General features: G+C 54.5%; 1 protein-coding gene across 1 annotated transcript in view; it reads left to right on the forward strand.

The window, feature by feature from the left end:
- Pudp (pseudouridine 5'-phosphatase) overlaps window positions 1-15,131 on the forward strand; it is a 64,052-nt gene that overhangs the window by 19,827 nt on the left and 29,094 nt on the right. The window contains exon 2 of the mRNA XM_026411148.2: window positions 14,267-14,485. Coding sequence (XP_026266933.2) covers window positions 14,267-14,485 — 219 coding nt within the window. The remainder of the gene's footprint in view (window positions 1-14,266; window positions 14,486-15,131) is intronic.

Here is a 15,131-nt window from a genome sequence, read left to right on the forward strand (position 1 = left end):
TCGTGTGCATCCTTTTGGTTGTGGGGTACCAGCCCACTGGGTGGAGGCCCCGCAGTTTGAATGGTCACTTCCAGTTTTCTGCTGCAGGAGCCTTGTGCTGACGTCTTCTCATTAGCTGTGGCTTTGCTGTCCTTGGATCTGCAGAGCCCCCCAGTGTACCCCAGTGGCCTGGGTGGGAGTCTCGGTGCCCAACTGGCACTGTCAGGCGCTGGGGACCTTCAGGAGGGGGCCTTGTGGGAGGTTCTGGTCAGTGGAGGCTTGTCCTCAGGGTGCTGGGCCCAGTGGTCCTGGGCCCTCTCGATTCCCAGGTGGGGCGGGGGGAGCAGGCCTCCTGGGCAGCCACCCCCCATGGTGGCTGTGCCCCAGGTCCACAGCAGCAGGGCCGGCCGGTCGCTCAGGGACGGAGTCCCCGAGGCTCAGCCCACGCAGACTTCCCCGTTCAGGCCGTCATGGGGATGGCCACTGCTGGACCTGGAGTGAGGCCGTCCTCCTGGTGAGCGCCTCAGTGTCCAACAGGGCAGGAGCCGCTCTCCTGCTGGGCTGTGTGCATCTTGTGACTGCTGTCAGCGATGTCCCCCCTGGTGGCTTGGAGCCACAGTGTGTGGTCACCTCACACTGCGGGAGGCCGAGTCCAGAGGGGGCTGTGGGTGGGTCCAGGAGCCGCGGGCCTTCAGCACCTGGGGGGAGCTGGTCCTGCCCCTGCAGCCCCAGAGCCTGCCGGGTCACCGTGGCCCCTTGCCGTCCTCCCTTGGACTCCCACAGCTCTGGTTCCCCTGGATTCCTGATCCTGCGAGTCGCGTCCACTTCCCCCTGCAGACGTGTCCCCGTAGGAGTGACCCAGCCACCTCCCTACGCCAGTTCACACATGATGGCGTCTACCTTAACCGCGGGCTGTGGAAGGCTCCTGGCCCCAGAGCCTTGCCCGTGCCCCGGGGTGCAGTGCGCTGCACGGAGCCACTGCTGTGTGGCAAAGGGCCGCTCCTTGGTCGTCCCTGGTGACGTGTCTGTTTGGTTTCAGTCTAGCGGGTGGCTGACGGCCAGTGATGACCCAGTACTCTCTCCCGGCCCAGCGGCTCCTTCCAGGCAGAGTCAGGGCGCTGGGTTTCCTGCGGGTCCATGGTGTGTCAGGCCTGGGCTCCCTGAACCTGCTCACTCACCAGGGAGGGTCAGACGGCGGTGGCCCAGGACTGGGGTCCCTCTCCCTGAGCAGAGTGCAGCAGGGGCATGGGGCCAGGACGGCCACACTGCTGATCCCCGCTGTTGAGCTGTGGCAGGGCAGGGCCTCGTGTGGACATTGTCACTGAGCTTGGCCGAAGGGGACGCGTCCGGCGACGCTCAGCTGAGGACATGTAGCCATTCTGTCCACCACTCTGTGGGGAGCCTCTCACCTCGCAGGTTCCTTTGTCCCTTGGTGCTTGAGGGAGCGTAGAGGTGTCTTCCTTCCTGTGTGTGGATGGATCTCGCCTTGGCCTCGGGGCCCTGTTCGCCTCAGTCCTAGCACAGCCTGGCGCTCGGCCCGGGCCTGTGTGACGGACGGACCCATCGCTCCCGGGCCAGCACCTGCTCCTGTTCCCGAGACGGGCACCTGGCTTCCCACCTGGCTTCCCACCTGGGACCTGTGGAGCCGTCTCCAAGTTGGGAACGTTGTTGGTCCAGGAGGACGTCTCTGCTGGGTCACTGTGAAAAGACCCCCGTTTCCCTGTCCAAGGAGAATCACACGAAACACTGGCTGCAAAAAGCACGAGGGATTTATTGGGGGACACAGGCGCCTGCGGGTGCCCAGCAGAACCTCAGCCGGAGCTTTGGTGAGCTGGCACACCGGGCTTGGGGATACAGAGATTTTTATAGGGTAAAGGGGCTGTTTTCGCGCGGGGGAAACAATAGGTTTCTTATTGGTTAATTTTAAACCCAGCATATAGATTACCTAAAAGGCAAAGTTGTTTTTCACTGTATGTTACTAAAAAAAGAACCACATAAAAGCTACATATTTGCACTCTGGTCCTCCTGTTCCTGCTCATTCAGGCATGCCTAGGGACCTGGTCCTTTGTCCTTTCCCAACCGGTTACACCTAACTAATTATTTGAAAAATACCTCTGGTGCCTGCGTAGGTTTGTGACATGCTTTGGTGGTTTTGCAACTAGGCCTGAGGTTGTTGGGCTGGGGTCTTTCATTCCCCCCTTTGTCTGGAAACTTGGGAACCAATCATGGTTCCCTCAGTTGTGGGCCTATTTGGGCAGACTCTACATCTTGGTAAACAGTAATCCTCAGGGGACAGTCTTTAACTTTTCAAACTTACTTAAAATTGGCCTCCTAGATCCAACCTGACCTGATTTACTTATCTATTCTGGCTTTGTTTACCCTAATTTTAGAAACTTTATTGCCGTAAGGAGAAGGAGTGAAAGGGGGCGATGGCTCGTTCTGGCTGCTTCAGGCTGAAAAGGGGTGTCGAACATGAGGGGGCTCGATGACAGGGGGAACGACGACATGGGGGGACATGAGTTCCCTTTTCAGTTCCATTTGAGGTCTGGTTGGGGAAAAACAGGTTGTCATCTGGGGATGGGTACCTCTATGAGAGAAACAAAAACCATGAGTACTGAATAAGTGTTGTAGCACCTGGAACGTGTCACTGTACATAAGTTCCCTCCAGTTACCAGGATTGTAAACATATCATTTAACTTTTAGGGTTACAGATGTCCTTCCCCTTAAGACACAGTTTAATAATTTAATATTATCTGATCTTGCAAAATCCTTTTACTAGTATGACCTGTGTCTAATAGAGAAATCTAATTCTGTTACTTAGGGCTGGATAACCATACTAGCAAACACCAAGCCTACCTGTGTAGGTCAGAAATATCTGTGGGCCTTAAACTAAGAACTATTCTGGCAGTTCCTTTTGATAGTTATAGTTTACTTATCTATGGAAGTTACATTTAACTATTATTATTATTTAAAATGCACAGGAACAGCTATGTTTTGGCTTTGACTGTCTTTGCTAAGTGTTTAAGATGAAGCAAGTCAAACTGACTTCTGTTTCTATAAGAGTCATCTGAGTCTACTGGGAGTCCTCGGGAACTTTACAGCAGCTTCCCAGTTCTGCTAGTGCCATTTGCACTGGGATGGGTCCAGGCCTTGCTTGACCACGTGGCTTCCCTTGGAAGCATCAGGGATGTCTCCCTTTTCTGATGACCCTCCTCTTCACAGCAAATGCACTGATTGGCTTCTGTCCTCCACTGGTCTCATTAATCTCCCTGATCAGGAGGTTATGTGGCCTAGAGTTGCAGAGCTCTTTGGAGAAGTCCCCTATCCCCTGATTCAGACTGACTCAGAGGGCAAGAGCCAAATATTGGTTTTCTTGGCCCTTTTTAATTTAACTTTAATTTTAAAACTTAATCTTAAACATCCAGCAAATAAACTTTAACAGCCTTGTATTAAGAGTACTGGGCCTTAATGTCTATCTCTTTCCTGTAGGTGCTAACTCATTATCTTAAATTAACCCAAGTTGTGAGTTCTTAAAGCAGTACCTCTTTAAAACATTAACAGGCAATCCTTAGACCATCTAAAAGCAAACTACAAAACAAAACTAACTAGGATAAAAACATATTTAGTTTATGTAATAGCTACCTTGAATTCTGGCAGAGTTATACATTATAATCCCCTGTTTGAGGTCCTGGCAATCATGACAAAAACCGACTTTTGGACACAACCTTAAATGCACTGAAATCTGGCCTACTTCTTCCATAGTCACTTTCACATGAGATGGGACATAGAGCCTTATCTCAAGTAAGGCGGGGCTCATCATAAGTCTTAAATATTATAGTTCTGAAGCTGATCTTTGCTTTGTAGACATCATTTTACAAAGCCTACATAAATTGTTGCTCAAATTTACATGAATATTAGCTAACACAACATAATATCACATCTAAAACATGAATTAAAGAAAGGCTGAAAGCTTTTAACTTTTTGTAGAAAAGTAGCAAAGTACTTTCGTGTTTTGCAATAAAACCTTTACATAGATCAGGCTCTCATTAACTTAAAAATACATTTAAATGTATGGAACTTTACATAACTCATTGATAATAAGTACAGTTATAGAACACAAATGGTATAAATAAATTTTCAACATGTTTTTCTTTTAAGCCTAAAATTACCATGCAATTTTAGAACACCAGTTTGATATAATGCTCTTTCTAAAGCTTCTGCCTTACAGACTTGTGTACCTGGAAGATATGAACACATTAATGGCACCAATTACATTGATGTTTTTATATTAACCAAGTTTAGCTTTTTAAGAAATAACATAGCACAATTCTCTAAAACAACAGCACTTGTTTAACCAGTTGTTTAATTTCTTTAAGATTACTTGCTCAAAAACTTACACAGACCTTTTTTTTATATTATTTACTTAAACTTTTTAATTATTTAACCATATAGACTCTTATCCAGAAATCTAGAACCTTTTAGTTTTTTTTTTTTTTTAATCTGTTAACCTCCTTTTGTTCACATTTTGAAACAATACCTGTAAACCTTTTAATCTAAGCAGATTATTTCATAGACATCAACATTTTATTAGGGCCTTTTTGAACACCTAGAAAAACTTATAAGCTTAATTTTAAAGACATCTTTACTTTCATCTGTTTACCCAATTTAAATTGAACCATTTGAATCACGTGAATCAAAGATATTTGGATCCATTTTTAAATTTTTTTCATGAGCGCTCCTCATTTGTCAATTTGTCATATCACTGCAGGATATATGGACATACACACATACAGACATACCGACATACAACACATAACAAGAGTGTGCACACATAATAGTGAAGGCCTTGTAGCTTTTCTCAGATGAGATCTCCACTGCAATGTTTCAAAAAACTCCAGTTGATCAAAAATAGAACTTATCAGAAAAACATTAACTTGTCGGTAGGAACAAAATTATGAGCTCAAAAAAAATATAGAATCTAAGAAAAGGCAAAAAAGTCCTAGAAAAATTGACCGGCCAGTAATTAGTAAATGCCATACAATTTACTCTTTGGTTTAATCTGGTTTGAGTTCAGGTAAAAGGACACTTTTACTTTTTTTTTTTTTCCTTGGGCCTGAGCTCCAAGCTGCTTCTGTTTGCATATCAGCTTAAACCCTGGCTGAGGTCTGGAAGGAACTGGGAAAACCAGAATTCTGAGCAGAAACTTTATGCCTAAGGTATTTTAACCATAAGTCACAATTTATTTTTTTACACTAGAAAAATTTGCTCACACAAAACTGAAAATAGGATCTTACTTGATAATATAAAAGCCACCATCAGAAGGAGTTTCTTCAGGATCATTAAGCTACTTTCTTTGTTCTGAAGTTTTTAAAGTAATATTAAGTTACATTAAATCGCCTGAAAAATTTTAAAAGAGAACCACACACCACCATGTATATCAAAATTAAGCTTTGAAAATTCCCAAGACTGCTGCTAATTAATGTCATTTCAATAAGCCAGACCAACGTTTTAATTTAACACTTTTTTAAAATTTTACACAGAGAGAAACAGATACCAAATCATAATTTACTATCTTTACCCAAATCAATGCACTGTATATCTAGTGAAATCTCCTTAGGCTACCCAATTTAAAAACTGATAAAAAATAAAACTGAATGATTGGGAGTCACTTGCCAGCTTGGAAGTAGAGTTCTTTTAATTTTTTATTCTAAGTATTTAAGTTCTCTGGCATGAATTATCTGAAATCACAAACTAAACAATTACCTAACCCTAACTTTTAACTGCAAGATAGTGCAATACTTTAGAAACCCATTCAGATACCAGATTGTTACAATAAAAAAATTAATTTTTGTTAGACACACATTTAACTTAGATTATCCCCAAGAAACAATCTATAATAACCTTAAAACAGACCAGATAAGGAAAAAAAAATCTCTCCTAGGTTTTGAACTTCCATTTAATCATGACTTTTATTAGTGGCTAAAACAGACTATTGAAAGTTACCTATGTACCTTAGAGAACCTGGGCAGATTTTACTAATTATCTCATGTCTTTCTTAGTCCTACAACCTGAATTGCTAACATTTCTGACCTGCGAAGGAAGGGAAGCATCCAGGAGGAATGGATGCGGGGCTGGGAGTGTTGCATGGCCCATACGGAGGCAAATGTGATTGGGGCTTTCCCTCAGTGCCATTCATCTACCGATCACCCTAGATACCCCTGGGGGCTGTCGGAAGGGGGCTCAAGAGAAAGGAACCTTAAGAATTCGTCTGAGAGTAGCCCAGACCGGAATTCCTCAGTTGTTCCAAACTCTTTCCTCCACCTCCACGCATCCGAGGCAGATCGGGATTCCGGACACTGTGTACTCACGCCAATTGCTCTCCAGGCCCAGACAGAAAAGTTGGAAACGGCTTTGGCAGAACCCAACATGCCTGCTCTGTACTGAACAGGTGATTGAGAGCTGCCTAGGCCGAGAAACCTCTCACCCGAGTCTTGTAGAGTGGCGGCTGCACTAATTGCGTTTAAGTAGCCGACGGGTGCCCACCTTATCCTCCAGAAAGAAAGAGAGAGAAAGATGCACCTCAAACAGACATGGGGTGCATGCACTTACCTCGGTGTAGAATCTCAGTCTGGGACAGAATTTATGACTGAAAGTTTGGCTCCCATCCCCGAAGCCAATTAATGCTAATTTAATAATGAGGACAGGGTTTTGAGAAAAGTTAAAGCGAGATATCAAAGTTCTTTGATCCCCAGCAGGCATTTCTTAATTGCGGCGGGTGCACTCAGGCCAACTACAGGAAGAAAAGAAAACACTGCTTCCCTAATCTTGCTCACAATTTAGGTTAAAATCTAGCTAAAGTTATCTTCACACCTCTAAGGCAGATTGGAATTTGGGACTCTGCATCGGTCAAACTAAAACAATGCCATCACACTTAACAGAGACACACGGAGACACCCACAAAGACATAGATTCCCTTTCCAGATTCAAACTGAAACAATGAAAGTGGGTGCTGGCCCCAAGCCGACTGGGGCCTTCCCTTCAGACAAGCGAATTGGGGGAGCATCCCCCTCAGATTGGGTCTGACAACACCAGATTGGGAGATTAGTTCTCTTGCCAATGGTCGAGGGTGAGACTCAAAGGGATCGTAATTGATTGCCCCATGTTAGTTTCAGATGAAGGGATTGAATACAGAGACAGAAACAATAACATAATAACCACAGTAACACTGCAAATCAGACCAAAGAGAAAGAGCGCTGCGCAACTTCCAAACAGATGGCTTTGGTAGAGCGAAAGTTCCACCATTGCCTACAGATACAGATGGCTTAGATGGAGCGGGAGCTCCACCGTTGCCTACAGATGGCTTAGATGGAGCGGGAGCTCCACCGTTGCCTACAAAAATCCCTGGGACGTCTCCCAGGGTGGCAGGGGAGAAGTCCGAGTTCGTCAACTCCTTCTCAAGCTGCCCAGAATACAGAGCGACTACGCGTAATCGTACAAATGCAGCGCATAGAAACAAAGTATCAGCCAAGAATTCCAAACATTACAGACATAAAAGTGACAACAGACAACACGACAGACACGACATGAGCTGGCCAGCTTACCTCCCAGTGATACCAGGTAGTCCTTGGGCAGGGATCCGGACGGGATGGGGGAGGGGCTGATATTTATCTCGGTGGAACCTCCAAATGAAAAGACCCCCGTTTCCCTGTCCAAGGAGAATCACACGAAACACTGGCTGCAAAAAGCAAGAGGGATTTATTGGGGGACACAGGCGCCTGCGGGTGCCCAGCAGAACCTCAGCCGGAGCTTTGGTGAGCTGGCACACCGGGCTTGGGGATACAGAGATTTTTATAGGGTAAAGGGGCTGTTTTCGCGCGGGGGAAACAATAGGTTTCTTATTGGTTAATTTTAAACCCAGCATATAGATTACCTAAAAGGCAAAGTTGTTTTTCACTGTATGTTACTAAAAAAAAGAACCACATAAAAGCTACATATTTGCACTCTGGTCCTCCTGTTCCTGCTCATTCAGGCATGCCTAGGGACCTGGTCCTTTGTCCTTTCCCAACCGGTTACACCTAACTAATTATTTGAAAAATACCTCTGGTGCCTGCATAGGTTTGTGACATGCCTCGGTGGTTTTGCAACTAGGCCTGAGGTTGTTGGGCTGGGGTCTTTCAACTGGAGCCTCACACTGAACGGGAATCTAGGTGGCAACTGGACTCTCTTGGTTCACACTCACTTGGTGCCATTTCAGAGAGAGAGAGAGAGAGGGAGAGAGAGAGGGAGAGAGGGAAAGAGAGAGAGAGAGAGAGAGAGAGAGGGGCGGAGATGAAGAACGAGGACCTACACGGGCTCACGGTGGCTCTTGTCCCGTTGTGGATGTCCATCGAGGGGCGCGTGGGTGCAGGTCTGCAGAGCCAGCTTCAGGAGAGGAGCGAGCCCTGTGTCTGTGTCTCGGACGACACTGTCTCCGTGTCCCCCGCCCTCTGCCCTGGACCTGCTTCTCCGCCTGCAGCTCCTACTGGCCTCCCTCCTGTGCTCTGGAGTGATCCCCACAGCCAGGCCACGAGGCTGTCTCCCTTGGAGCCTGCTGGGTCAGGGGCAGGGCTGCAGGAGGGCACCGGGTGGACCCGCACCTGCAGCAGCCGCCCCGCCTCCAGGTGACACTTGCAGAAATGGATCCTGTTGAGGTTTCCCAGGAGGCGGACCCTGGCTTTGGCACCCCCTGAGCGGTCCTGGGTCTTTCTGATGTGCAGGTGGCTGGCACCTCAGCTCCTTCTAAGAACTGTCCCCAAGAGGGTGGCATGGTTCAGGAGGCAGATGTGCCCCGGGTGACAGTGCCCCGAGGAGCAAGGGAGGGGGTGAGCCTGGAGAGTGCTGAGGCCCGGCCATCCCACACTGAGGGTCTGCTGGTGGTCACCGGTGGGAGGACACCCGAGGCCAGGCAGGGGCGTGCCCTTGGGGCCTGCGGGGGCAGCCTGAGGTGCAGGCCCTGGACCGTTCCCTCTAGTGGGGGTGGACATTTGGGGCATGCCAGCCTTGAGCAGAAGCCACTGCTGCTGGGCGTGCACAGCTGGCCTCCTCCACACTGAGCCCTTCACCACCCTGTCAGGAGACTGTCCCGAGTCCCATTCAGCACCTCAGCCCTGCCCTAGGGTGACAGAACACGCAGGCAGTGCCCGATGCCCACGGCCCCGCGCCCCGCCGTCCAGCTGAGCTTGGTCGGCACTTCTGCGCTGCCCGTGTTCCCTGCCAGCCAGCCTGGCACGGCCTGCTTGGCCTCCGCCACCTGCAGGGCCCGGCACCCCTCAGCCAGGGCGTGGAGGAGGCCTCCCCACACTGGGCCTCTGCCCTGGGGCCTGCTCGCAGGCTGGCGGAGCCCACCACCATGCTGCTGCTGCTGGGTGGCTGCCTGCTCCCCTCCCCGCCCCCTCCCTGCTGTGCCCCTCCCAGCCCCCTCCCTGCTGTGGCCCTCCCAGCCCCCTCCCTGCTGTGCCCCTCCCAGCCCCCTCCCTGCTGTGCCCCTCCCAGCCCCCTCCCTGCTGTGGCCCTCCCAGCCCCCTCCCTGCTGTGGCCCTCCCAGCCCCCTCCCTGCTGTGGCCCTCCCAGCCCCCTCCCTGCTGTGGCCCTCCCAGCCCCCTCCCTGCTGTGGCCCTCCCAGCCCCCTCCCTGCTGTGGCCCTCCCAGCCCCCTCCCTGCTGTGGCCCTCCCCGCCCCCTCCCTGCTGTGGCCCTCCCAGCCCCCTCCCTGCTGTGGCCCTCCCAGCCCCCTCCCTGCTGTGGCCCTCCCAGCCCCCTCCCTGCTGTGGCCCTCCCAGCCCCCTCCCTGCTGTGGCCCTCCCAGCCCCCTCCCTGCTGTGGCCCTCCCAGCCCCCTCCCTGCTGTGGCCCTCCCAGCCCCCTCCCTGCTGTGGCCCTCCCAGCCCCCTCCCTGCTGTGGCCCTCCCAGCCCCCTCCCTGCTGTGGCCCTCCCAGCCCCCTCCCTGCTGTGGCCCTCCCAGCCCCCTCCCTGCTGTGCCCCTCCCAGCCCCCTCCCTGCTGTGCCCCTCCCAGCCCCCCCCCCTGCTGTGGCCCTCCCAGCCCCCTCCCTGCTGTGCCCCTCCCAGCCCCCTCCCTGCTGTGGCCCTCCCAGCCCCCTCCCTGCTGTGCCCCTCCCTGCTGTGGCCCTCCCAGCCCCCTCCCTGCTGTGGCCCTCCCAGCCCCCTCCCTGCTGCACCTCCTGGAGGAGAGCAGGGCCTTGTGGAGCAGGCTGTCCAGGAGGATGTGCTGCCTGGGCTCCCCGCTGAGGAAGCCCTCCCCCTTCAGAGGGGCTGGTGGGGCGTGGAAGCCCAGGCTTGGGGTTGGGTGGCTTTGCTGCTGACCAAATGGCCGGTTTGGGGAAATGGACTCTTATTTTCCAATAATAGCTGTCATGAAGCTGGAAATGCCTTCGCTGGAGGAGAACGGGCCGTGCGTGACCACACAAATAGAGCGAGTCCGGAGGCTTCCCCTAGTCTCCCAGCCAGGCCAGGAGTCGGGGTCTCCTACATGATGATCCAGGCTCTAGATAAAGGGGGGTGTTCTCTTTGGCTGGTTTCCACCTAAGACGGATGCACCCATAACCAGTTCTTTAAACACACCGTGTCCACTGAGGTGCCGATGCTTTGGTTGTAGCTGCGTATTTCTCGGGGAGAAACCAGCTTATTGGGGAGTCCTTTCAGAAGAGCCGGGGCACCTGGCCTTGTTTGAGAAGGCGGTGCGTTGATTTTCACGGCTCTCCCCTCTCCGTGATGGGGCGCCACGTGGTTTCCTGCACCTGGGTTGACGGAGGGCCCCCACTGATTGGAATCGTTTGCTGGGGTGACCTTGGGAATCGTGGGGCCTACTAAGATTCCTTAGTTATGAAGTGTGCGTTCCCACCACGTGAGGGTGTGAGTCAGATGGGGGCAGGGGGCCTCCCCTGGAGCGCTGGTGGCACCCATCTCTGCACCGACCCCGTCTCCCATTCTGTGGCTCGCTGGTGTGGCCCGGGGCTCTGCTCTGGACACAGCTTCTCACGGGCGCTGACTGCTGGCCCAGGGACCACACGTGCAGGGACGGGGCGGGGGTAAAGGAGGCAGGTAGTAGACTCGGAGCTGAGCGAGATTCCTGGAGGTGCATTTGAACCTACGCAGCAGTGCCCCTTGCCGTCTGTGTGTGCTGGTTAAAAGTGGCCTACAGAAGGGACACAGCACCGTGACTGCAGTGTCGTACCGTGGCTGGCTTTGGTAGCAGTGCAGCGTCGGCCAGCTCTTGGGTTTGCTCCCCGTAAGTCTCCCTTGGCATCTGTGGACGCCCAGTGACACCACAGTCCAGGGCTGCTCACCCGATGCCCCGTGCATGCCAGCGAGCGAGCAGCGGCTGCCCGGAACCCACACCCTGCTCCCTAACCCTCAGTCTCCTCCTGTGGCCTGTCCCCTAGTGAACAGGATGTGATGCTATGTCCATGGTCGTCCCGCTGTCTGCGGGGGCGGGGTGATGGCAAGGGGCGACGTCCGTGCTGCTGCGCAGGGCTCAGGGCTGCTTTCCTGGTGTCCTCTCTCTGGCTGCTGGAACCACAGATGGTTGGAGCCGCGTGCAGAGGCGGCCTTACGGAACTGTCCTGCGGCTGCAGACCCTGGGCCTGCTCCAGGCACTGGGGGGCCACGGGCTCCGCCTCCCCCAGGGCAGGGCTCCTCCTGCAGCCCTGTTGTGAATGGGAACAGGAGTGCAGTGTCCTCCCTCCTGGGAGCTTGCCAGCCACTGGGGCTCACGGTGCCAGCCTCTGTGGCCCCCGCCTCCTACCTGCCCCCGCCCTCCTACCTGCCCCTTCCTCTCCTGCTTGCTCCATTCAGTACCTGCGGGTGCTGCCTGGCGCTCCTCTGGGTGAGGTCGGCGTCGCCTGAGGCAGCTCCTGGGTCCCTAGTTTCCGCAGGTTGAAAACCAAGGGGGTTTCCTGGTGGAGATGGCGGGAGGGTGAGGCTCCTCCGTGGGCTGGGGAACACGCGGGGTACCTGGCAGGCGTGCTTGCACCTTAACCCCTGGGTTCTTGGAAAGCGCTGTACCTTTAATTTTCAGGACGCTGTCATGAGCTTGTCGGATCATTTGATCTGAGGAATTTAATTACTCGTTTAGATCCGTCCCTATTCTGCAAGGATTTGGGTGATTTTATCTAAATTGTGGGGAAAGTGGCTGTCTGCGCAGTCCCCCACAGATTGACAATTCTCCAGCTCCGTGTGTTTTAAATTAAAAGCTCGGTGACGCTCTAAGCTCTGAGCAAACACTGTCTGAACCGTCTTGAAAGGAGGCAGAGTTGTCTGGCTTTGGAGTCGCTTTCCTCGCGCTCCCTCCCGCCCCGAGCTCGCCCTGGCCCTGGCCGGGGCTTGGGCTGTGCCTGGGCCTCCCCGGGGCTCTCCTCTCCGTCCCTGTCACTCTTGCTGCTTCCCGCCGCAGAGCAGGTGGGCAGCCCTGGGAAAGCCCGACGTCCATCTCCTTGCCCAGGAGCCCTGGCCCCTGGCCCTGTGCCCACGCAGCGTGGAGGAGGAGAGGAGGAGAGGAGCCATGGTGCGCCACTTCCTTTGAGAAGCCCCTTCCTGCCCGGCCCCCGAGGACGGCGGCCGCCCCTGTCCTGGGCTGTGGAGAGCTGAAGCAGCCCGTCCAGGAGTCAGTCTCCGGCCACTCCCCTCCTTACCCAAGGACGCCGTCCTGAGCAGCCACCAGCCACGGAGCCCCCGGAGGACTCCTCTTAGAATCCTGTTGTCTTTGTACCCAGAAGAGGGCCTCCGCTCGGACCTGGGACCCAGCCTCGCCATTTCCAACCCCGGGGGCGGAGGCGCGGGCTTCTCTCTGCCTTTGGAGAGTCTGGTGGAAGTCGGCCGCAGCAGAGGAGCCGTCCCTCTGCGGGCGGACACCACACCCCGTCTCACCCACCTGTGGGCGGCCTTGCCACCGAGCAGAGAAGGGACAGACGGGAGCTCTTCTTGTCCTGCTGCCTGCCCAGGGTCCCAGGAGCAGGGAGGCTGCCTGCCACACAGGGCGGCAGGCGGGCAGGGGGCGGGCAGGGCCGCGGCCCACCCTGAAGCCCGGGCAGGAGCCGAGCCCCCACCAGCCACCTGTGCTGCCCCACGCAGGAGCGGGGGCTGCCATTGCCCCGTCAGGAGGGGTACAGCGTTCCCAGAGGGAGGGCAGCAAGCCCTGGGCCAGGAGGGCGGCCTGCGGGGTGGCCTGCGGGGACCCTGAGGCCGACCACAAGCCCCCAGCACCGTGCGGAGCAGACCCCAGTGCAGCCGACACAGGCACAGGTGGAGCCCCAGGAACAGGGAGCCCTGAGCAGCTGGGGCCCCGTCTGCAAATAAGATGCCACAACACAGGGCTGGGGACGGGGCTTGGGGCCAGGGCCCCGAGTTCAACCCCCGGTAACCCCCCCCCAAAAAGATCCCTGGTGGTGGAGCGGTGGCCCGTGCAGGAGAGCTGCTCCCTGCCTCGGGTGCCTTGGGCTGTCACCAGGGGTCAGGGTCACACTGCTGGGACCCATGTTCTCAAGGTGTCCCTCCCCTCGTGAGGCAGGTGCCAGGGGGAGTGCAGCAGCCGGCCCCACGGTGGCCAGCCTCGGGAGACGAGGCCCCCCGTGCAGCTGGCGGCCTGGGCATCTGGGAGGAGAGCATGTTGGGGTTCAGAGCTGCAGAGACTCTCAGTTGTTAGCATCTCGCACTCGGACAACTTCCAGAGCCGACTGGGGCAGTTCCCGGGGGGCGCAGACACAGGAGCCCACGTCTTTCCAGAGCTTCCTACGCATCTGCATCGGTGTCCCCGGACAGCGGACATCCACGAGGCCCCTCCTCAGAGCTGGGGTTCAGTGCTCAGCCACTGTCCCCATGCCAGGACACACCCTGTGGGGGTTCCCTTCTCACCTGGAAGGCTGTGGCAGCGTCCATGGCCAGGTGCCTCGTGACGAGGAGTCCGTCCAGGGGACAGTGCGACAAGTCCCTGACGGTGTGGACCTCACGCCTGACCATGCGTGGTGCCATCCTAGCATACTTGGGAATGCCAGGTAGAGCTGTGGGATGGAGTGCGGGTCCCCAAGCCACACTGGGACCTTGCCCAGGGGGTCCAAAGCCCTGCAAGGCCGGCTGCGTCCGGCACCCTCCATGGCAGTGACCTTCAGCCATCTCCACCGTTTGCCTGGGCGTCCCCGGAAGCCTCTGGCACAGAGCGAGGCCTGCGTGGTGTCTGTCTGCCACTTCCTGTCAGTGTGTCTGTGCACTAGAACTCTGCATCTCCCCGCCTCTGCAGATACCGAGCGGCTGTACTCCGTGGTGTTCCAGGAGATCTGTGGCCGCTACGAGAAGGACTACAGCTGGGACGTCAAGTCGCTGGTCATGGGCAAGACGGCCCTGGAAGCGGCTCAGATCATCATCGACGTCCTGCAGCTGCCCATGTCCAAAGAGGAGCTGGTGGACGAGAGCCAGGCCAAGCTCCAGGGGCTGTTCCCCACCGCCCAGCTCATGCCAGGTACGTGTCTCCCGGCTTCAGGGCCACGGTGGGAACCCGCCACCGACCTGGGGACTCGCCCCGAGGTCTGCACGCTGGGCTGGCCTTTCTGTGTCCCATGCAGTCTCAGGACCACAGAGAGTGGGGGGACACCGTGGGGTGTGGTGACGCGGTGTTCTCTCGGGGGCTGCTTGATACCACGTGCGTCAGTTTCACAGATGTCTAGGTCCAAACACACCTGGGTTTTGTGTTTATCAATGTCCTACCTTTTTTTTTCTTTCCTGCCGTGCTGGGAATCCAACCCAGGGCCTTGCTCATGCGAGGCCGGCGCTGTACCCCGAGTCCCCCCCCAGCTCTTTGTCGGTCTTCTCTAGCGGCTGTGTTCCTCTTGGAATGACTCCAGAGTCGAGCGCCAGCAGTGGCTTTGCCTTTGTCTTTGCAAAATCAGATAGAGGATTAATATTTCAGCAACTATTCAAACTTTTAACGGTGCGATAAGCAGCTAAATCTCTCCAAAGAGGCTTAATTTTCAAAAAGTTAAAGCCCTAATTCATTTTTATTTCACCGTGTTTGTACGCCTGTCAGGTAGCCCTTAAATTCTTAATAGTTTCTGGAGGGGTGCTGGGGATGGACCCAGGGCCTGCGTGGGCTGGGGAGTGCTCCCCTG

The sequence above is a fragment of the Urocitellus parryii genome, chromosome X, assembly GCF_045843805.1.
Source record: "Urocitellus parryii isolate mUroPar1 chromosome X, mUroPar1.hap1, whole genome shotgun sequence".
NCBI lineage: Eukaryota > Metazoa > Chordata > Mammalia > Rodentia > Sciuridae > Urocitellus > Urocitellus parryii.